Below are 23,786 nucleotides of genomic sequence, written 5' to 3'. Positions count from 1 at the left end.
TACTTGGATAACATTCATGTATTTTTTACATGGATGTAGAGCTTTTCCCTTTTATTTATTGTTTATATTTCTTTTTGTATTTTAATATCAAATATAATAAGTCTATTAATATTTCTTTGCAATTTATTGTCTAATAATAGTTATATGTCTACTATCAATTATATGCTAATGAATATTTTTTAATTTATTGAAAAACACAATTTTATTTTTTTATTTTACCTATTTCTATATTTCATAACTTATTTATGGTAAAAGTTATGTATGTTAGAAGAGAATTTTATTTTTTTACCAATTATTCTTTTATTTGGTAATATTTTTTCTTTTTTTATGGTACGTTATTTCTACTCTTTGATTTTTTTATAAATTATAAAATATTACTATTCGTTATTGTAAGCATTTTCTTTTATTTCTTTTATTTTGTTTCTATTTATTCAAGTTTTTATAATTTTTTATTATAAATTTTATCATTTTATTTTATACAAGTTTATCCTAAGGTGAAAACTCAGGTGAAGTCGACTTCACGTAAAGTTAATACCTCAGAACCGTTAGATGAAAATTTAATCAAATCAGTCAAATTATCTAACGATTTTCAGGTATCAACTTCACGTGAAGTCGACTGCACCTGAGTTTCCACCTTATCATAATTCTTCACATATTAATGTTTAAATTACTACATTTCTTATGTCCTTAATTTTATTTATAATTTAAAAGATTAAATGATAAAATAACATCAATAAAGGTTGTTATGACTTATGCATCTTTGTCTTTTTAGTTTACCTCTATTTTGTATATTATCTCGTGTAGAGTAAGGATACACATACTAGTTTATTCTAAATTAAGATTTTTAAATAATAATAATAATAATAATAATAATAATAAAAGGAGGCCGTGGACCTCTTAGGATGTGATCGTGTGCTGCAACGTAGCAATGTTTCCAAATATGCGGGTTATAATATATTCCTTATGAAGAGTAAAGATCATTGTAATGCATTTTCTGATCAATGATTATCTCATGAATCATGATGGCAATATTTGATATTCTATCTTATATTTGATGAAATAAGCAAATACAAACAGAAATGACAAAAAGCAAAGCTGATAATGATGAACCAAACTAGCTCTTTTATCATAAAAATAGACTAGAGTCCAAAATACACTTTTTTTTTTTTTGTTTTATGTCGGGGCTAAAATGTCCAAAAGAAGAGACTAAGTACAAACTAAGCAGGATATAGAGACCCCTTGTTCATCATCAGCTAAAAGACTAATCACTTCTCTAGGAGGTGTGTCCCAAAAGTGAAGGCCTATCGATAAATCTAAACTTTTACGAGCAAGGCAATCAGTACATCTATTGCCTTCTCTATAAATATTTACAAAACAAATTTTTCAATTTTTCTGTCTCCAAATATCAATGTTTCTAATCAGGGCATTTGGTTGTCTATTGAGATCTTTTTGCCTATTAAAAGTTGAAATTACTACTTGTGAGTCACATTCTACCACCAATTTTCTGATTCCCATAGTCCAGGCTATCTCCAAGCCTTTGGCAACTCTCCACAACTCGGCTTTATATGCTGAACAACGCCCAATGAAGTAGGAAAACCCACCAATCCATTTTCCCCTTCCATCCCTTAGGAGTCCACCACAGCCTGCTCTCCCTGTTTCCCTCTCCATGGCTCCATCCAAATTTAAGGTAATCCAATCAATAGGGGGAGGGTTTCATCTAATGACTATTTCTTCTCTTCGATGAGCTTGCATTATTCTCCTTATCTTCTTGAAAGCTTCTCGACATGTCTCTATTATTTTCAAGATCTCCTTGTGTGTTTTCGGCGGTCTTTGGTAACCAGTCTCATGCACCTCCCGATTTTGCCATTTTCAGAAGCTCCAGCAAGCAATATTGAACATATCTATCCAGTTCACATTTTGGTTTGCTCCCAGGTTGTTGTTGAAGTTTATGTGAATCCATTCCTGGAGGTTGTTGGTTCCGAAGAAAATCTGAGCATTTTCTGGTTTTATTAGGTTCATCCAAGCTCTGGACACTTTCGGACAATTACGGAGAGCATGAACAATGTCTTCAATTTGCCCATTGCAGATCTGGCAACTCTCCAGTCCCCCAAACATCCTGGCTTTTCTCTGGTTGGTAAGGATTCTGCCGTGCATGACTTGCCACATGAAAGTCTTGGCCTTTTGTGGGCCTTCCCATTTCCATAGCTTGCTCCAGTTATTCTGTTCTGGTTTTGACCAATTTTCCAAAGCTTTGTAGGTTGCTCCCACCATGAAATTTCCATCTTCGGAGTGTCTCCAATCTATTCTGTCATCTCCATGCTCCTCTGCAGGTGGCAGGGTGGCTGTTATCTTGTGTACAACTTCATCTGGTAGAAATCTCTTCAGTTTGTTATTATCCCAGTTTCCTTCGTTGTCTGTCCATTCCCATACAGTGCTTTCAAGATCAGTAATATTCTGCATTGTTTCACTTAACAGGTTTGCAGTCCCTTCGACCCAAGGATCAAGCCAGAAATTTGTAGACAAGCCATTTCCTATGATGCAGATGGTATTCTCCTTGTATGTTGGCCATAATTTGACCAATTTCTTCCAAAGAGGTGAGTCTGAGCTTCTTGCTGTTGGTTGGGCTGTATGAATATTACCATTGCAATATTTATAAGATATGACTTTTGAGCAGAGAGTATTAGGTCTTTCTTTGAGTTGCCATAGGATTTTCAATAGGAAGGCGTCATTCATTGATTTTAGTTTTCTTAGACCAAGGCCTCCATCATGTTTAGGAGTATATAGTGTCTTCCAGTTGATATGGTGCATCCTTCTTTGATTCTCATTATCACCCCATATGAACTCGCTTTGTAGTTTTTCAATTTCAAGGCATACACCCATTGGAATTCTTCCATGTTGCATCTCAAAATTGACGCTTGGGTTTATGATAGATTGCGCAAGAGTAATTCTACCAGCTAGGGATAGGCATTTACTTTTCCAGCCCTTTAACTTGTTTTGAACTCTCTCAATGATTGTTTTGAAATTATCTTTTCCTCTTCTGTTGTTGTTTATGAGCGCTCCAAGGTAGCGTCCTAGGGCATTGCTTTCCTTGAACTCGGATCTTCTCAAAATTTCATTCTTTGTTTGGGCCGTGATATTTTTTTAGAACACTATAGATGATTTAGCTTGGTTGACCTTTATGCCTGCTGCCTGATGAAAGAGTCTCAAAATCTCCTTAATATTACTGATTTGTTGGGGGGAAGCCTCCGTAAAAAGCAACAAATCATCTGCGAACATCAAATGTGAAACTTCCGGTCCGTCTCTTCCCACTCTAATGGGATTCCAATTTCCTTTTCCTACTTCTTGTTCTATGTATTGGGATAATTTATCCATACATATCACAAAAAGATAGGGCAAAATTGGATCTCCTTGTCGAACTCCCCTAGTAGGGGAGAAGCTACGCAGCTTGTTTCCATTCCAAAGAACCTTGTAGCTCACTGATCTTACTCCATTCATGATGATGTTTATCAATTTTGTTGGCAGATTAAACTCCAGTAGTCTTTGGTTGATGAAGTCCCAGCTGATTCTATCATAGGCCTTTTCAAAGTCAATTTTAATTGCCATATAGCCTTTTTTCCCTCTCATCTTTCTCATCGAGTGCATAATCTCTTTAGCTATCATTATGTTGTCTTGTATGTTTCTTCCCGGAATGAAGCTGGATTGGTGGGGGGAGATCCTATCATTAAGTATTGGTTTTAATCTTTGAACTATGATCTTGGTGAGGATCTTGTATTGAACATTGCAGAAAGCTATTGGTCTAAATTGAGATATGAATTCTGGATGCTGATTTTTAGGAATGAGGGCCAACAAAGTAGAATTAGATTCTTTGATTAGGTCCGAGTTGTTCCAGCAGCTTCTGATGTGTTCACACGTCTTCTTTCTTAGAAGGCTCCAATTGTTTTTATAGAATACGGCTGGAAAACCGTCTTCTCCTGGTGCTTTTAGGGAACCTATGCTTTGAAGTGCATCCTTGATTTCCTGATCTGTAGGGGTAGTTTCCAAGATCCTGCAGGTAGATGGTTCCAAATTATGTAGTGATATGTTAGTTAAATCAAAAGGAACACTATTTACCTCTTCTTTGTAGAGCTTTATGAAGTATTCTTCAATGTGCTTTTTCAATTGTGTTTCCTCCTCAATCCAATGTCCCTGTTGGTCTCTTAGTTTTAGAATTTTGTTTTTTCTTCTTCTGATAATAGTCTTGGTGTGATAAAATTTTGTATTTCTAACTCCTTCTGTGATCCACTGTTCTCTGGACTTTTGAAGCCAAAATATTTCCTCCTTATCGAGTATTTCATTCAGCTCCCTTTGAAGGGAGGATTCAAGTTGTTCCAAGAAGGGGTTGTTTCCGTAGGAATGGTGCCTCTGAATTCCTGCCAGTCTATTCAAGATTCTTCTTTTCTTTCTAAATATATTACCAAAGACTTCTTTATTCCACTTTATTAGCCCCTCCTGAATATTGTTCAGGCTACTCGGGAGTGACATTTTCTCGTCGCAGTGTTGCTGCAGGATGTTCTCATAGTCTGGGTGGGTAGACCACATAAGTTCGAATCTGAACGGTCTATCTCCTCTTCTACTGCTTTCTCCTCCATCTGATATGAGCAAGGGATGGTGGTCCGAATTAATCCTAGGAAGGACCTGGACTGTAGCATTCTGATAGGTTAAGTTCTACTTTGAATTGGCCAGCGCTCTATCAAGTCTTTTTAGCACGCTGTCTTGTCCTTCACGCTTTGGTCCTCTCCATGTGAAACGTGTCCCAACAAAACCGAGGTCAATAAGACCACAGTGATTAATCCGTTCCTTAAATTTTCTACAAGCTCTGTTATTTGTATCACCCCCTCCTTTCTTTTCGGTTGGATCCTTGATCTCATTAAAGTCCCCAGTGAGCAACCATGCCTTGTCTAATCTATTTGCAATATTTTGGAGGAGGGGTCAAAGGGATCTGCGATTCTGAGCTTGAGGGCTCGCATAAACAGCAGTAAGATAACACTCCTCCTTGTATGGAACCTCAATTTTGGTGTGAATGTATTGAGAGTGAGATTCTAGTTTAGTTATCTTTAAGTTGTCATTGTTCCAACAAATCCATATACCCCCCGCGAAACCCTGTGCTTCTTCTATAATGAAGTGATTGAAACCCAAGTTTCTAATGGCATTTCTAGCGTTATCTCCACTTATTCTGGTTTCCATGAGCACCACTATTTCAGCCTTGTATTATTTAAGTAACTCTTTGAGGGTGCGTCTAAAAGTGCTACTAGCCGCCCTTCTAACGTTCCAAGATAGGATAAACATATTCACGGGGTGTTGTAGTTGCATGTCTACAGCTTCATTGTCTTTGGGCTCGCTAATAGTTGGTGTTTCGAAGTCCACACCTTCTATTAGGTTTTCAATCTCTTTTTACATCTCTGTCTCCATGCTATCCTCCTGGTTTCGATCTGATTTTTCTGGATCTAGAGGTCTCCCTTCTTCCATAAAATTCTTATTTAATTCTGTGCATTGTATCTCCTCTAGTTCAGTGCTTTGTGTGTCATCATTTGTCTCATTCCAATTTTCTCTGTGTGTTTCCTCTATTAGTCCTTCTTGGTTATGGCTGGTGGTCTTTTCTTGTGTAATCTTAATTGCTTTATGTGATCCTATTGCTTTCCCTTTGCTCTGTGCTGTTTGTTTAGGTAAGTTCTGAGTGAAAGTCCCGTTGTTGTTTTCCTTTGGTTTTTTCTGGTTCTGTTGCATTTGGTTTTTTCCCTTGTTTTTCTGTGGGGATGCTTTGTGTGTAGTTTGCTTGTTAGTGTCTCTTTCTTCCTCCTTTTGTTGTAGTTCTTCCTCTTCTTGCTGGGTCTCCTCTACTTCTAGCACCTTAAATCTAGATGAATTTTCATTTTTCTTCTCCTTTTCTACTGCTTTGCTTGTGCCTTCACCGTTTTTGTTTCCTTCCTCTTTTGTCTCTCTCCTAGATCTTTGTTTTTGGACAATCATCCATGGACCAAAGTTGTTGCTGGTGTGTTGTATTGTTTCTTTGCCCTTCTCTTTTCTTCTTGCTTCTTCTTCTTTTGCATCCATTCTATGAGTGTTATGCCCTTCAGCTTGATGCATGCTTGTTTCTTTATAGTTCTCGTCTCTCACCTGTAAGTGCTGCCCTCTCTCTGAGTCTATCTCTTTTTCTATGGTGCATTGTTTTTGCTCATAGTCTATTTTCCCACATAGGAAGCATATCTGATGTATTCCTTCGTATTCAATCTGATAAAGTTTACCATTGATCATGTATACTCCCAAGAGTGGTTTGGTTAGATCAACTTCCACACATAATCTAGCAAACTTACCCCTGCATAGATTGGAAGTGTTATAGTCAATTTTGCATGTCTTGCCAATCAGATCTCCTATCTTTTTCAAGATTTTATCATTGTACAGCTCTATGGGCAAGCCAGGAAGTCTGATCCATGCTGTTATGACCGTTAGCTTTCTCTCCGTATATTTGCTGCTCGTTCCCGTTTCCACTTAGTCTCATGATTGATTTAGGGAGGCTGGAACGTACTCCGTTCGACCATCAACTAACGGAACAAGAACAAGACCTCCTCCAACGCAGTGTGAAAAAGGTTAGACAAGGTAACGAAGGTTTCACTGAAACTACTGTACTTATCCCTCGGGTAGAAGACTGGCTGCAGGAAGAGCCAGAACAAGCAAGGAAAACATATGCAAGCATGGTCAGGGGCTCAACCAGAGTAGGCAAAGCTGACCCCTTAGAAGATGATGCTTTAGAAGATGAAGACAATAGAATGGACAGCAAGGAGAAAGATGCCCCAACACCTGCAAAAGACAAGTCAAATGGGAACCAGAGCAACATAGAGAAGTCAGATATCACGGTGCAAGATATGGGGGAGGGACTATTTAACATCGTCATAAGTGAAAAGGTTGAAAGAGAACTATGAAAGCCATGGTGGAGATCACTGATTGTTAAACTACTAGGTAGAAAGATAAGTTATGCTGTCATGAAAAGAAGGCTTGAGATCATGTGGGGCAGATTTGGAGGCATTGATGTTATCGACTTGGGAAACGATTTCTACCTCGTCAAGTTTTATGCTCAAGAAGACCTCGACCACGCTCTTCTTGACGGACCATGGAAAATATATGATCACTACCTAGCAGTCAGGCTCTGGAACCAAACTTCAACCCACTCTTAACTTTTATAGAGTCCAAAATACACTTTGATAGAATAACTAGTGTCATCTTTAGACCCACGTCAAAAAAATAAAGTCATTTTTTCTCTATCACGTATCACTTAATAGTCCGATAAGCTAGTCGGCGTACCTTAAAAAAAAGAGAATTCTATAATACTTATTATTTGATGTTTAAATTTTATCTAATTTATTTTTTATGAATTTATCATACTTTTAATTTCATCTTATACATGTAATTATTCATTGGTCAACATCAAATTTTTAAATAAAATTTTGATCTGTGATAAATTAGTTCTTAACCTGTCAAATTAAAAAAAATCGTGAATAACCCAAAAAAAATTCACAAGAAACCTAATTGCTGACGTTTGTGAAGATCGTGTGAATATTGTGGAAAAGAAAAAATAGTTGACAGAATTGGTAGAAATGATCTCATTAAACAAAGATACGAACGGAAAACAGTACTTCGGTATGTAACCATTATCTAATGCAAGCATTTCTATTTTTTATTTAGAAAAGAAATTATACCCAACTCTAAGTTCTAGTTGTATACTTTAGTCTTTAATAAATTTCAACCACTAATTTTTATTTCTATTTTTATACTATTTTTCATACTGTTCATTTATAGAAGTATTTACCTAAAAAAATTTTAGAAACTATGTTATTTATTAAATAATAATAAAATTAATTTATCTAATTCTTTATCAAAATTTGTCATAAAAATTAATTTGTCTAACAAAATAAAAAATTAAGATTGATTTAGTAATTAAGATTGATTTAGTGATTAAAATTTATTAAAGATTAAATTTTGCAACTAAATTTTTCAGAAATCGATTTGAAATATTACTCTAAAAAAAAATTAGATGTACGCCAAATGCATGAAGGTAAAAATAAATAAATTAAGCACACGTTTCAATTTTAAGCAAATTAGTAAAAATTAAAAAACAACCATATTGCATTACAAATTAAAGAAAAAAAGTGCTCTTAAGGTCTCTCAAGGTTGCGCATTATCTATAATGATTAACGGGTAAAGCTACTAACAACTGAATCCATCATCTTACTCATTTCAAGAAATAAAAGTTACTCTCTTCAATGTCGACTTGAAGTTCTAAACTTATTCCGCAGTTCCTTGATAGATAGATAATGGACTAGTTTACCAAGGGTGAATGCCGGGCCGGATTTCAAGGACGACGGCACGTGCTAAGTCGAATCTCCGGCGAATTCCCTCAGTTTGCTTTGGAACCAATGGCCCTCTTAGCAAAAGATGGCAAACAGAACGCAGCTGTATGAAGCTGGAACAACAAAAGAACACATTAGAAAATAGTCAACAAGTTGGAAACAATAATAAGATAGTGTTTGAAAGAGAGACAAAAACTGGGAGATCGAGGCTGAGACAAAAACTGAAATAAGTCTTAGTATTGTGTTTAGTGTAAAGTGGGAGATAGAGATTGAAATAAAAATGAAGCTCTAATTTAATTTGCACAAAGGGTAAAGTTAGAATTAATTAATTGAAATAGATGTATTTTAGGTATAAAATGTTATTAAAATTTCAGTCTCTTGTGTCTCAACCTTTTGGAGATAGTAGAGATACTGACATTTTGGAGACAAAGACTAAAATTTCAGTACCAGTCTCTGAGCCAACATAATATTGAGTCTTAGTTTCCCAGTTTTCGTCTTAGTACCTTAAAACAAACGCTACTTAAGAAAACAACGGCATGATGAAGGAGAAGAAGCATTACCTCAGAGTTGTAAAATTTCAGTGGCCTTGCCGAGTTCTGATCATTCTCATCTATGCGATTCACCGGATGCTTGAAATCTACAGCAGGCCCCTCAGTTGAGCAAAGCATGAAACCAATCATCCCACTGCAATGGCAGAAATACGAATTAATCATCAGTTCATCACTTCTAGAGTTCTACATCATAACTAAACCACAAAGTACATTAAAATGTCACAGTATTATAACCATAAGAACATACATGAATCTTTTGCAGAAAGCAAATTTGAAAATAGAAAGTAGATTTAATGAGTACCTCGGGTATGTAGGAACTGTGGTCCAAGCATAGTTGACAGAACCTTTAAATATCTGGCGACAATTTGCAACGATGTCCTCGATGATATGCATGTGGAGCCAAATACTTTCTGCTTGAGTACACACAACACCTCCTGGACGAAGAGCCCTTGCAACCGACTCGAAGAAAGGTTTCTCGAAAAGCTCTTGGGCAGGACCTTCAAGGATATAAAAAATAATCTCAGTTTACGAAACAAATTACGTATGTACGAGGCCAGAAAAACTATAAGCCATTACATGTATATCCTACCAATAGGATCAGATGAATCCACTATAATTGCGTCATAGGTTCCTTCTGGGACTGCCTTCAAAAATGCAACACCTAGAACATTCAGAGAAAATATCATGAGAAAAGTAGTCCTATAACAGCTAATGAACATTTTTTTCTAAACCGAAAAGATGTAGCTGATCATACCATCGCCAACATGAAGTGTTACACGTGGGTCCTCATAACCTATAGCTACATCAGGGAAAAATTGTTTGGAGACCTGCGAAAGTATAACGATTTCAGTTTTAATATTGAACATGTATTGCTATACTAGAGAGGTCTTTAAATATCAAAGTGTTATAGCTTTTAGGCCGAGTGAAATATATATATATATATATATATATATAGCATCGATTAGAGCGAGGAAGCAAGTGTCATAATGCCAAGACTTACATCGACAACCATCTTGTCTATCTCGCAGATGTCTATCTTTTCTGCAGAAGAATGGCGTGCTACTTCCCGTAGGACTCCACCGTCACCTCCCCCAATAACCAAAACCTAATAGAAAATTAAGGTGATTATAAGAAGGAAAGAACAGTTAAATTTCATAAAGTTACAGAACGGAAAACAATCTAATCTCTTAGGTCTCGGGTCAGAAAAAGGAGAATAAACCACAAATAAATTTTCTTGCAATTATAAACCAAACATCCACCAGAAGTCACCTTATATATATAAATCACAATAGATTTTGTTATCACACATATTTGGCAACAAATAAGGCATAATAGACATGTACAAAATTCGTGGTGAGATTCAAATTATCAAAAGACCTTTTTTGGATCTGGAATCGAGCAAAGAGGAAGATGAGTGATCATCTCTTGATAAGCACATTCATCCCTTTCTGTCAGCTGAATGACTCCATCTAGAACAAGAACCTTGCCATATGTCGAAGACTGCAAAAAGATATCACCCACATACAACTTAAATAAAACTAGGACCATGAATAGGGAAAAAATGAAACTTTAACTTTACTTGATGTATATGTACCTGGAAGACCATGACATTCTGGTAGTCAGACTTCTCTTGAAACAAAATCTTTTCCACCTTCAACGAGTGAGCCTCCCCTGCAAAAACACAGCCGAATTCCACTTCCTGAGTCTTATTACTAAAGACAGGTGCAAACATTGTAAACTTACTGAAGCATTTGATAACAATGTGCAAGTTAATCTAAGGATAATATCCCATTTTGGTTTTGTGAAAAATTAAAGGCATAAGATGTAGACAAATATATTTAATCCCTTGCAAAGAGCTTGAAAATCCACTTCTGTAGTTCCATTAATGATAACAGACTATTATTCAACCAAAATATCTTCATATAACAGAGCAAAGGCGATGGCCCTTGAAGCGAATCCAACATAATAGAATATAAAGTGAGTTGAAAATATAGCAAAAAAAAAGGAAGGTTGAATCATTTAAGACAATGATTAAGTGCCTCAAAATGGAATACACAGATCTGAAATGCACTTTTATGCATAATCCATTCAGTTAACCAACCAATTCCTCTATCATTTAAGTAGAGCTCATTTACATGCTTCATCTTATCATACACATAGTAAAAACCTCAAAGTGGATTATACAAACAGGAATAGATATATATAAATAAATTGTTTACATCATACAAGCATTCAAGTTAACTCTCATATGTGGAAAAAAAAAAGTCTGCATAGATCTTTAAGTCTCCAATGAATCCATATGTATAGTCATGAAAATATGCAACAGATGAAAGCAGAACTTCCAAATGTTCTAAAGTAACCAATCACACTCCATGTTTTTCATTATTTATTAATTACTATTATTAACAGAAAAAATACTAGTTACTACACCAATCATCAACTCTTAGTTACAGAGTCCTTAAAATCCATGATAAAGGGTTAAAAAAAAATCTAGAACACAACAGAACCAAGAGAGAAAAAGTCATGTAGTAAACACCCCTGCAAACTAAAAATCATGCTGAGATGAGATTTTATAATTTTGAGACAGAAAACAATTAAACAATCAAAACGTCAATTTCAAAAAACAAAACCTGCCAATTGATAGTAAATAAATGATATACCAAACAATCAAAACCCGTGTTCCTTCACAAGATGTTAAATATATTTAAAAAAAAAATAAAAATAAAAAAGACAGCAAGTTTAAAAATTTCAGTTATGGGGTGACCAGAAACAAGGAAAAGTTTCCATCTTTGAAATACGGAGGGTGATGGTATAAAAAAACCGAACCGGGCCACATTGGGCTGATTTCGGAGAACCAGCCAGGGATAACGGCAGAGATTCCGTTCGGGTCCTTTGCGGCGGCGTCGATGGTGAGGGCGGAAGCTGAGCCATTCTCTTCGTTCTCCCTTGGCCTCTTGACGGGAAAATCGGTGGAGTCAACTATGCTCTCTTCTGCCGCCATGTCTATGGTCAGTGAAGCGTTTTGTGATGAGTAGTTTGCACGAAGCGCACACACTTTAGTTTGTTTTGTTTACCTTTCACCCTATTACTTGTTTTGTTCTCTAATTATATAATGGTGGATTGGTGGGTTAACCCACACGCTCTTTGCATTTATTTATTTATTTAAATTTAAATTTGGGTATTTTTCATCATTGCCATATAAGTATAACACTCCAAGTCAATAAAGTTACGTTTTTTCTTTACCGAAAGTTGCTACTGGGCGAGACTGCGATCATGATACAAATTTTTGTGAGTATTTAAAGGCTTCAAATCCTGTTATTTAATTTAAATAAAAATTCTCATATTAGTCATTTACTTTAATTAAATCACAATGTAAATTATACTTTTGCATTGTCGAATGTCAATACATTATGGTTAAATACTTTAGTGTATAAAAGAATAATACTACATGTAAAAATTTATAATTTTTTCTAATATTTAATTAAATTTAAATATTAAAAACTAAATTTTAAATTTTAAATTTTAAATTTTAAATTTAAATTTTAAATTTAAATTTTAATAGTATAAAAATGAAATATTAATTAAAATTAATAAAAAAAATTAATCTTTAAGGCTTCTCTATACGAAAAATTAATTAAATCTTTGAGTTTAAAATTGTCATTCACAAGAATAAATAAAATAATCTTAAAAGTGAGTAATTATCTAACATTATAGCATTATATATTACACTGGCATTAATGATGTTAAAATAGATTTAGGACTTGTTTGGGTGAGTTTAAAGATTTGTTTTGAATTATTTTTTTTTTAAAGATTTTATAAAAAAGTTAAAGTAATTTTATGTTAAGGTATCTCATACAAAAAGATTTTTTTATCTATTAATTATGTTTGGATATAATAATATAAAAATATTTTTTATTTATTTATTATATAAAAATATGTTTTTTTAAGAAAAAAATTCTTTTAAAAAAATGTAAATTATAGTTTTTCAAAAAATATATTTTTTAGTATATTTATATTTATTATTAGAAATTTGTCAAACACACTAAAAAATAAAAAAAGATCTTTTTTATTAAAAATAATTTTTTTTTATCAAAATAATGACATCCAAACAAGTACTTAATTAGTACTTTGTTAGGTGTTAAATATAAAAATAATTATGATATATGTATATAAAAAACAAACAATTATTCATATAAAATATATTAAAATATATGTAATATATATATATAACTTATTTAATAACTTATTTTTTATAAGAATAAAAAATACTAAAAGTTTTAAATTTCTAAAATATTAATTCATCATAGCTAAACTAGAGAACTATTTTAAAAATAAAAATATCTGATAATAATTCAATGGATGTGGGGGCCTCGATAAGTGAAAAAAGAATCTGCTTTATTCGCGGATGCGTTTGGGGTGTGTGATTATTTGACACTGGTGATATGAGCGATTGCACGCGGCTTTCCAAACAAAGCCTTATTGTGATGTGCATGTGACGGGTTATTTACTTATTTTACAAGTAGTCAAGTACAAGTGAAAATCAATAACAATAATCATAGGGCTTTCAATTAGGGTTTCTTTGGGATTAGGACACCTTGACTTGAACACTTTACTTGAGTAGTTAGTTGCATTGCCTCCCCTTTTTTGTTTTGCATGAGTCAGCTTCACTTCCACTTTCACATGCTATCTCTCTCTTATGACTAATCTACAAAATTAATCTAATTAACTACTCCTATTAAAAAAATCAAATAAAATACAAGTTGCCTAGAGTATCATATTTTTTTTTAATCTATTGTTACAACTTCCTTATCTTTAATTCTCAATTTTTGGTGACTATCTTTAATTCTCAATTGAATGAGCTCTCATTAATGCTGACTTTTGTATTAATTAGCCCAATTCATATTATTAGTTTAGTTCAAAACAATATCCACAAAATTACTTATAGGGGTTAGGGGTGTTCAAAACCGATCCGGACCGAATTAAACCGGTCAACCGAACCGAAAAAATCGAAAACTGAATAAATCGATAACCGAAAAAATCGAAAAAATGTATTTTGCAGTTTTTTTGCGGTTCGGTTCGGTTTTCGGTTTTAACCAGGAAAACCCTAACCGAACCGGTGGTATAAAAATGCCCTAAAAAACCAACCCCCACCCCCCAAACAGCCAAACCCCAATTCCCTTGCCCTGAGCGCGAGTCCTGAGCCCTAACCCCACGCCTCCCAGGCTCCCACCCCCAATCGAAACTCTCAAGTCTCAGCCTCTCCCAATCACGCTCTGCCGCTCTCTTCTCAGAATCGCGCTCTGCCGCTCTCCTCTCAGAATCGCGCTCTCCTTGGTCGCGCTCTCCTCTCTACAGTGGCGCTCTCCTCTCTCGGCGGCGAACCCACGTTCCTCCCAGTCTGCCGCCACGTTCTTCGCGGACAGAGCACCACGAAGCTCCAGCCACAGCCTGAACGACCCTCACACACAGCAGTAGCAGCCTAGCAGAGCGCGACCCTCATCCCTTGCACCCAGCGCCAGCAGTAGCAGAGCGCGACCCTCATCCCTCGCACCCAGCGCCACCAGTCACCGATTCAAGTCTCCCATCCACTGATTCAACACAGCACCCAGCCACCCACCAGTCACCGATTCAACATAGCACCCACGTTCCTCCCAGTCTCACGCCCAGCCACCGATTCAAGTTAGGCATGGAGCCTGAGCCACCGAGTCAGGTATTGTTTACTTTATTGCTGACTTGCTGACTTGATGAATTTAATCTGGTTAAATTATACTCAGCATTGGTATTGTTTACTTTATTGCTGACTTGCTGACTTGTTGATTCATTGTTAATTTGGTTAAATTACTCAGAATTGGTATTTTTAACCCGATTTTGTTACTGACTTGCTGTTTGCTGATTCATTGTTTGCTGTTTGTTAGGCAATGTTCTGTTTGTTGAGTTATTTTAATCATTGATTCTGACTTGGTATTGTTGCTAATAGATTTATTTTGTTAGGTATTGTTGCTGGTTATTCATGCTGACTGGCTGATTTTGTTCTGTTTGTTGAATTATTTGCTGACTTGGTATTGTTGCTGGTTATTGGTTTATTTTGCTAGGTATTGTTGCTGGATAAATTATTGTTGCTTGTTAAATTATTTTTGCTAGAAAAACCAGTAGCCATTTGGTCCTTCAACACAAGTGAGTGAAAGTTTAGTCTCATGTTATGTTGTTACCAGCTTTAAGCATAGCAGTAATATTGTCACTCATCTATTTTTGTTTTGTTCGTTCAGTGTTATATTCATCAAATGAAGAGCTTCGAAACTCATCATCTGACTTTTGGTGTGCAGTTCTCTCTTCTAGGAAAGAGGTAAAGACATGTTTGTTATGTTTTCTTTTGGTAATGATAGATGATGGTTGTAGCAGTAACAATTTTGACTGAGCATATTTCGTTTAAATCTATTTTCAATTGATACTTTAGTATTAAATACAGAATCATTATTTTTAGGTTGATCAATTGCCTGTCGAAATTGGTTGGTTTCCTGAGTACTCAGATTTGAGAACAGCTCTTGACACTTATGGGTTTCTTTTTGAATTTTCATCCAGTGGTGAACCCAAAAATATAGGTAACTATGTTGAGATATTTGCAGTATTTCAAGTGTAACAACAAATATATTGGTAATTTATTTGTTGAATGCTGATTAATTGTTGAATGCTGATTAATTGTTGAATGTTGATAACTTGCTGATTAATTGTTGTGCAGTTTATTGTTGGTTATTAATTTATTTGTTGTTGTGTTTCTGGCCTTGATTTATTGTATTTATGTAGTTTGACGCCAGTTCAAGTGAGAATATGGGTGAATCCGGATTACCGCCAGTTTCTCTTCCGAATGAATCCACAAGCATCAGATCTCCGAGTGCATTCTTCAGTGATGGTTCTGTGCTTAATGATTTAAACTTCAGCTGCTTGTTTATTGCTGGTTCTGTGCTTGATTTAAACTTCAGTTGAGTTTATTGCTTTTTGTTGAGGACTTGTTGGAATCAGTTTATTGATGCTGGAATATTGTTCAGTCTATTTTATTTTTTCAATCTATTTTATTGTTCAGTTTATTGAAATCAGTTTATTGTTCATTTTATTGTTCATATTATTGATGCTGGAATATTATTGGAACAAGTCACACTTTGATCTTCAATTATTCTTACTAGATGTCAAGTGTAATTTCCAATATAATATCTTCTTTGAGCAGAAGGTGGTGTTATGGTAGTATTTTTTTTAATTGATTGAAAAAACCGAACAAACCGAACCAAACCAAACCGAATTTAATTGGTTTGGTTTGGTTCGGATAGCTTCGAGAAAAAAACCGAACCAAACCGAACCGCACTTTAATTAAACGATCGGATCGGATGACTTTTCTCTCAAAAACCGAACCAAACCGCACCGCGAACACCCCTAATAGGGGTAATCTAAGTATATTTTTTTGAATTGATGAGATTTATCTAATTTCGTGTATTAAACTAATAATTTTTTAAAAAAATTTATTTTTATATATGAAAAGATTTTATACAGATGGTTACTTTTATCTTATCATATTAGTAAAAAACTAAAAATGATTAATTTTATGCATTAAAATTAAACTTTTTAATTATAAAATAAAATGTATTCGTATTTCATTTAATAATAAAAATAGTGTGATCAATAAATGAAACAAAATGAATGTGCAAATTTTATTTTGTTTTGTTTGTTAAATCATGTTGTGAGAAGAATAATTTGAATATAACACGAATAATTAATTAATTATTCTTATGTACTCAGCTAAGAAACATGAACCGATAGTTGTCACCCTTGGGATTTGTCCACGTGCAGTGTATATAGATGTATACCAAATACAATTACCTCCAAAGATTCAAGATAATGAAATTAAACATAGTTGCAGGTTTCTCTGTCGGATATCTAACAACAATAGTAATATATAAAGAATTTAATTTTATTATATTGTTAATTTAAAATTTTTTATATATATCTAATTATATTATTTTATATTAATAAAAATAATTATTTTTATATTACTTATATAAATTATTATTAAAAAATTATTATAATTATATAATTATATAAAATATTTTATACTGTTAATATATGAAAATTAAATTCGTATACAAATAGGTAATATATACCTACGCATATATCGATTTGGCGTCCAAGAGTGAAGAATCTTGGAATAAGCCAAAACCTCATTAGGTAGCTGATGACATCCTTAATCAAATACCAAAAGACAATCTTGAAAATGATGAGGTTTTTGCAAAATCTTGAAAATCAGATCAATTATTTAACCATTTTAATTATTAATTTAATTAATTTACTCATAATTTAATTAAAATAATTATTTTATAATAAAATAATAAATAAAATATAAATAAACAACTAATTAATAAATAAGTTTATAACAAATGCTAATTATTATATATAGATACATTCAATTAACACAATATATAAAACAAATGCCAATAAATTACAATTAAAATTAGTATTAGTAGATAAATATACAATTTTTATAATATTCTTTCTGAAGAAAAATTAAAATGGTTACACATTCCAGTAAAAATTACAGAAAAAAGAAGTAGTAGGCTAGTAGCAGAAAAAAAAATAGAAAAAGAGAATAAACTATAATTATTCAATAGTAAATAGTAAAATCATACAAGGTAAAAATAAATTTTTATATATATTCTAACATTTTACACTCACACCTTTTATATACACTGACCAAGATTAGCAAACATTAATTTCTAAAATCAGAAATTTAACACCTATTGAGAACTAACAAATTTAATTAATCTTGATTTTCTTGATTAATTGAACTTTGACCAGGTCCTTCTTCTTTTATTGTTACACTTTTCAACCTTAATTCTTTCAATTACATGTATAGATTTTTTAATAACAACAAAATCAGTCACCAAATGCATGCTTCTACAAGATGAATAGATAAGTTCATAACAATGTAAAATAATAATATAGGTTATTCCTAGAAAATAAAATAGTGCTAGTCTTTGACAGAACAACAAAATTAAAATTGAAGGTAATAAAAAAGTTGACTCACAATTTCTCATTCAACACAACTATTGAGTGGTAGTCTCGCCTTGTATTCATGTCTAGTATTTTGGTCCACGAATATTTTCTAGGGTCAAATCTTTCAGTAAACTTAAAATTATTAAAAAGGATCATTCTATTAATACTTAAAAAACATAATATCTATTTTTGATATGATGAAAGAAGCAAAAGTAAATCCAAATTTTTAATTCAAATAATCAACTTCACTATATCCACCAATAACATAAAGTGCACTACTGAATTTTACAGTAGCAATAGCAAATCTTTAGAAATACAATAGATTATAAATGACCATTTAATTGAGTGATACATAATGGAGTTTGAGCAGTAACAAACAGATTCATCATTAAACAGTGACAAAGCAAAGCTAATCAACCAAGAATGAATTTGAGCATTGAGCAGAGCAACTATTACCTTTGCTAAGTGAGGCAGTGAGCAGAGTTTGAGGAAGAGCAATTGAGTGCAACAGATGACGGCGACCTAGCGATGACCACGACGACGGCGACCTAGCGATGACCACAGCGACGGACCACGGGTGAAGAGCGGTAGAATATGGCCCGTGGACGCTGATGATTGGCGAATTTAGGGAGGGGTTGGAGGCTTTGAGAATGATGAGATGAACGATGAGGGGTTTGAGGCTTCGAAGGACAAGCATGACGGATAACTCGATAAACGACGAGGGACGGCGGGCAAAGCGCAACTAAGCAGTATACGGAGTTGGAGCACAACGACTTGACGAGCACTATGAAAAAGCTGGATACTGGCGAATGAGGAGAGGGGTTGGAGCACGACGAACAGACGAAGATCTTGAGTACGGTGATGGGTGGCGACAGTGAGAAAAACCACGGCGATAGTGGCGGTAGATGAGGTCGGCGTTTCTTTTGAGGGAGATGTTCTTCAGTTTTGAGAAAATGAGAATGATAAGGGAGAAGAGTTCGACCAAACCTATATTTGAATTTAAAAAAAATAACAAAACGATATTGTTTTTAAAAAATCAGCCGGGTATCGGTGTAGTTTAACTGGCCGAGCGATTTTTCATTTAACGGTTTTGTTTACTAAACTGAATCGTAATTGTCTCTAATTTTCGGTCAAACCAGTCCGACCGACTAATTCGGTCCAATTTTCATAACCATGACTTTCTGGCATGCCTTTTATGCATTAGCTAATTATGCATATTATTATAATTAGATTTTAATTTTTTTAGGTATGAATAATATAAAATATTTTATAAAGTCATTCAATAATATATTATCCATGTTCTTTGAATTGTTAAACATATAGAGTGAAAAAATAGTTATTTTTTTAAATAATAATATATAATTTAATATACATGTAAAAAAATTTTAAACTAATAGTATATGTAACATTCTCTTAAGAATATGTGCCTATTAGGGTGAGTTGTGCTCTGTTAGGGTTTAGTGTAAAATCTTAATTTTTCATCTCTTAACATATTGTGAAACTTGGTCTTGACCTTTGCAATCCCAAAAATCATACATGACTACTAGTAATATTCGTGCTACACAAAATTTGAATTTTTTTAGAGAATAAGAGGAAGAGATTGTGGTTCTTGAAGAGAAAGATATAAAGGAAAGGATTGAAGCTTGCACTAAAAATCTTATAGGACGATTAATAGCAGATAGGGATTTCAGTGAAGGCACCATGAAAAGAGCATTTAGCGTTATATGAAACCACCCAGGGGGACTAAGGGTGAAGATGCATGAAAGGAAATAGATGTGATCAGAGTAGAAAGAGGACCACCTTGACTGTTTAAGCAAATATGATACATCTTAAGCAGTAGAACCCTCCTATGAAGATAGAAGATGAAGACTACTCCCAAATACCAGTTTGGATTCAATTGCGGAGAATGCCTGAATCTAGTAAAACAAAAACAACAGCAAGAAGAATAAGACAACGACTGGTGAAATACTAGAAGTTAATGCTTTTACGATGAGAGGCACAGAAGATAAGATAATGAAGGTAAGGGTTAATTTGGACGTGATTAAAACACTGAGACAAAGAATTAAGATTGCCAGCCCTGATAAATCAATGTTTGAGACTGGGTGGAAGTATGAGAAGTTAGGGGTTTGCTGCAGTTTTTGTGGGCATATAGGGCATGAAACCAGAAATTGTTCTTTTTTACTTGGAAGTTTCAACGATTAATCTAGAGGTGGAGGAGAAGTGGAGCAAGGAGCTAAAGGCAGACCAGTTAGAATGGAGAGTAGATGATCAAAGAGAAAATCCAATTCCTAACCAACGGAAAAAAGAAGCGGGATTCCAACAAACCAACCAGAAACCCACATCCGTAAGCGTAATAAAGAGTTTCTCTCAACTCTCATTTACTGAAATAACTTGTACTTCAAATTACCATCATAGAATAGACCTGAACCCACAACACACAAAATCAACCACCCCAAACAAATACATACGCATCCCAACCATAACAGCTATAAACAGCCAACAATATACATCACCACATAAACCTAACACATTCATGCCCACATCAACCCAAAACCCTACATCTAGCCAACAACATGCAATTACACTCATATCCGACAAACACATTCCTAACACACACCTATTATCATCAAATAACCCAACCCATTATGACCAAAACTTATTAAACCTTACAATTAATAATCCAAAAGTAAGAGACAATGGGAGAGATGAAAGAAGGTTGGAATTGAGAAAGCTAAAAAATTTTCATATCGGTAATAAAAAGAAGGAAGTTATAAGGAGTAGTAAAAAATAAAAAATAAAATACCTAGTAAGGAAGGCAGAGACAAATGGGACCATCAAATTATTAGAACTAAAAGAAGCACAAGGCAGAGGGGGGATGAGATAAATGTAGAAGGAAAACAATTGTCAATGGAGAGCAATGCTGAAGGGCTTTTGGATGTCATCTTATAAGAGGCACCCCAAAATTCATGAAGATGCTCACATAAAATTGCCAGAGTTTGGAGAAAATCCCCGATAGTTCACAATATCAAAGGGATTAAGAGTTACCATTCTCTCGATGTAGTGTTTTTAAGCGAGACAAAACACTACAATCAATTGAGAAATGTTGGGAGTACACCTATACAATGATGATAATACTCATATGACGCAATACATAGACTTACTAGAGGAGATTGGACATATGGGTGATCGATATTTGGTTGTAGGAGATTTTAATGCAATTATGGTAAGACATGAGAAGGAGGGAAGTAGAGATAAGTCAGTCAAATTGATGCAGAATTTCCATGATTTTATTAATCGAATAAGGCTGGTGGATATGGGTTACGTTGGAGAGAAGTTCACTTAGTGGAATAGGAGTTGTGGGGAGAGAGTAATTAGAGAGAGAATTGATAGAGCCTTTCTTTCTCTAGAATTACGGAAGGAGTATCCTTTGGCTACCAAAAAACATTTGAAAGATATCGGCTCAGATCATAGACCAATTCTTCTGAAAACTAATTCAGCAACTCAAAAACAAAAAGGCGATTCAGATTTCAAGAGAGGTGATGTAGGAAAGAGAAAGTGGATAACATTGTTCCAGAAGTGTGGAAGATCAGCATCAATGGCTCATCTATGTTTCAACTATTTCAAAAGTTAAAAATTTGCATATTTGAAATAGTGAAGTGGCAGTCAAGGGCTGAAAACTCAAGGAGACATATGGCAAGATTTGAAGATAAACTAGCAGAGCTTAAAGGAAAATCAACAGAGATAGATAAAATTGAAATTATACAGCTGGAAGAAGAACTCAGCAATGCTAGCATGATGGAAGAAAGATTCTGAAAAGAAAAATAAAAAATAAATTGGCCAAAATGAAGAGATCAAAATACAAGATTTTTTCATTCAAAGAATTAAGCCATGAATAGGAGGAATAAGATTTGAAAGTTTGAAGATGAGAATGGGAATTGGTGTACAACACCAGAGAAAATCGGTGGTCGGGCACAAAAATTTTTTGAAGACTTATTTACTACCAGCAACCCTCAAGACCCAGCATTGATGCTAGAGGACATTAGAAGGAAAGTATCTTCTGATCTTAACCGAAACTTTACAAAACTGATGGAGAAAAGGAAATTAAAAAAATTGTTTTTCCACTAACCCAGGAGCTAAACTTGGGGACAACAGATTTACAGCAAAAATTTTTTAGTTTTATTAGGGAGTCATTAAGGAAGATGTCTATTGGGCTGTTAAGAGTTTTTTTGGAGGTGGACGCATTCTGAAGAGCTTTAACCAAACGGAGATATGCCTAATCCCAAAATTTTCGAATGCAGAGTTATGAATCAAATTCGACCTATTAGTCTTAGCACAATATTTTACAAGGTGATATCAAAAATCCTAATGCACAGGTTATAACCCCTCATGAACAGAATACTAAGTGATAACCAAAGCACTTTTATCCAGAGAAGGCTAATTAGTGATAATATATTGGTGGCCTATAAATGCATACATTTTCTGAAGACTAAAACTTATGGAGGAACAGATATGGCCTTGAAACTAGACATGAATAAGGCCTATGACAAGGTGGAATGGAGGTTTGTATGGTTTATGATGGAGAAGCTTGGATTTTGTCAGAGGTGGATAGAGTGAGTTATGGAGTGTGCCACTATAGTTTCTTATTTTGTTATTGTGGATAATGTTCTTACGGGCTTTTTCAAAGCTAGTAGAGGGTTCCATCAAGAAGATCCACTTTTCCCTTATTTTTTTCTTATATGTGCGGAAGGTCTACCTTTTTTGTTCCACAAAGGAGAATAGAATAACCTATTTTAGGAGTTTCGGCTGAACAATAGGTGTCATTTATTAATCATCTCTTATTTGCTGACGACTCTCTATTATTTTGTAAGGCAAATTCCCAGAACTGTGGTAATCTGCTCAATATCCTGCAACAATATAGCTCTATAAGCGCACAAATAGTTAACTTGAGTAATTCGGCTGTCTTTTTAAGTAGAAACACCCCTCAGACTATTAAAGAAGAGTTGGCTGCATTACTAAGAATTCCTAATATAGGAGCACGTGACAGATACTTAGGACTCCCTTCCACTATCAAATATCAATAGATTCAAAACTCAGACCTTTGCTTTTTTGAAAGATAAAGTTTCTAAGAAACTATAGGGTTGAAAATGCTCATTATTGTCAACAAATGGTAGAGAAACATTGATCAAAGTAGTAGGAACAACAATATTTATATATACGTTAAACTGCTTTAGATTGCCTGAAACGATGCTAGATGACCTACACAGAATGATGATGCAGTTTTGGTGAGAATAGAGATATAGTGAGCAAAAGCTACAGTGGATTAGTTGGGATACTATGAGCAGAACAAAGGAACATGGAGGAATGGGTTTCAAAGATTTTAAGGCTTTCAACTTAGCAATGTTAGCAAAAAAGGGATGGTGATTATTAACTATACCTAACACTCTGTTTTACAAGATATTTAAAAATAGGTATTTTACTATTTTAGACTAACCTCTTTTCTACAAGCTAAACCTAGTATGAGACTGTCTTGGGCCTGGCAAAGCTTGCTGGAAGGGAGGAAGGTCCTGGAAGAGGGAGCAAAATGGAAGATCACAAGGGAAAGCATGGTAAAAATCAAAGATAATCCATAGCTCGAGAATTTACCGCCATTCAGATAAGATGTAGAGGAATGCAGTAAGAAGAATTTGACTTATATCTAGCTACTCATCGATTCTTTAGGCAACTGAAACACCGAATTAATTCAAGAAAACTTTAGTATGAATATTGCACCACAAATCTGTCAAATGAAAATTGAACAGGGAGAAGACTCAGTAATATA

The 23,786-nt window shown here is 34.2% G+C and overlaps 3 protein-coding genes across 4 annotated transcripts; 1 reads left to right on the top strand and 2 right to left on the bottom strand.

Annotated features, from left to right (window-relative positions):
* Positions 1 to 5,430: 5,430 nt before the first annotated feature.
* Positions 5,431 to 6,535, bottom strand: LOC130980633 (uncharacterized). The gene is made up of 2 exons (XM_057904293.1): positions 6,453 to 6,535; positions 5,431 to 6,352 (listed from the first exon to the last, which is right to left on the bottom strand). Exons 1-2 carry the CDS (start codon positions 6,533 to 6,535, stop codon positions 5,431 to 5,433), a joined length of 1,005 nt encoding a protein of 334 aa, XP_057760276.1.
* A 1,546-nt stretch (positions 6,536 to 8,081) lies between these two features.
* LOC130981724 (spermidine synthase) lies at positions 8,082 to 12,029 on the bottom strand. The gene is made up of 9 exons (XM_057905373.1): positions 11,759 to 12,029; positions 10,527 to 10,603; positions 10,310 to 10,432; positions 9,933 to 10,037; positions 9,687 to 9,759; positions 9,522 to 9,593; positions 9,234 to 9,429; positions 8,942 to 9,065; positions 8,082 to 8,494 (listed from the first exon to the last, which is right to left on the bottom strand). The coding sequence occupies exons 1-9, from the start codon at positions 11,931 to 11,933 to the stop codon at positions 8,429 to 8,431; spliced, it is 1,011 nt and encodes a 336-aa protein (XP_057761356.1). The 5' UTR covers positions 11,934 to 12,029; the 3' UTR covers positions 8,082 to 8,428.
* Positions 12,030 to 14,104: 2,075 nt separating this feature from the next.
* LOC130982308 (uncharacterized) lies at positions 14,105 to 16,035 on the top strand. Of its 2 annotated transcripts, XM_057906272.1 has the most exons (5): positions 14,105 to 14,642; positions 15,025 to 15,106; positions 15,199 to 15,275; positions 15,414 to 15,531; positions 15,734 to 16,035. In XM_057906272.1, the coding sequence occupies exons 1-5, from the start codon at positions 14,619 to 14,621 to the stop codon at positions 15,736 to 15,738; spliced, it is 306 nt and encodes a 101-aa protein (XP_057762255.1). In that variant the 5' UTR covers positions 14,105 to 14,618; the 3' UTR covers positions 15,739 to 16,035. The 2 variants fall into 2 exon arrangements, with proteins under 2 accessions (XP_057762255.1, XP_057762254.1); XM_057906271.1 differs by lacking the exon at positions 15,414 to 15,531.
* Positions 16,036 to 23,786: the final 7,751 nt, after the last annotated feature.

This window comes from Arachis stenosperma, chromosome 5, assembly GCF_014773155.1.
Source record: "Arachis stenosperma cultivar V10309 chromosome 5, arast.V10309.gnm1.PFL2, whole genome shotgun sequence".
In the NCBI taxonomy this organism is placed as follows: Eukaryota; Viridiplantae; Streptophyta; class Magnoliopsida; order Fabales; family Fabaceae; genus Arachis; species Arachis stenosperma.
Note: the sequence above shows the minus strand (reverse complement) of the source record. Positions and strands in the feature narration are given on the sequence as shown.

Coding starts and splice junctions, on each gene's coding strand:
- LOC130980633 (XM_057904293.1), bottom strand. CDS start 6,535: ATGAGACTAAGTGGAAACGGGAACGAGCAGCAAATATACGGAGAGAAA. Junction 6,353..6,452: donor AGCATGGATCAGACTTCCTG/GCTTGCCCATAG, acceptor CAATCTATGCAG/GGGTAAGTTTGCTAGATTAT.
- LOC130981724 (XM_057905373.1), bottom strand. CDS start 11,933: ATGGCGGCAGAAGAGAGCATAGTTGACTCCACCGATTTTCCCGTCAAG. Junction 10,038..10,309: donor CGATTCCAGATCCAAAAAAG/GTCTTTTGATAA, acceptor ATTTTCTATTAG/GTTTTGGTTATTGGGGGAGG. Junction 9,066..9,233: donor ACAGTTCCTACATACCCGAG/GTACTCATTAAA, acceptor CTGCCATTGCAG/TGGGATGATTGGTTTCATGC.
- LOC130982308 (XM_057906271.1), top strand. CDS start 14,619: ATGGAGCCTGAGCCACCGAGTCAG. Junction 15,107..15,198: donor CATTTGGTCCTTCAACACAA/GTGAGTGAAAGT, acceptor TTGTTCGTTCAG/TGTTATATTCATCAAATGAA. Junction 15,276..15,733: donor TTCTCTCTTCTAGGAAAGAG/GTAAAGACATGT, acceptor GTATTTATGTAG/TTTGACGCCAGTTCAAGTGA.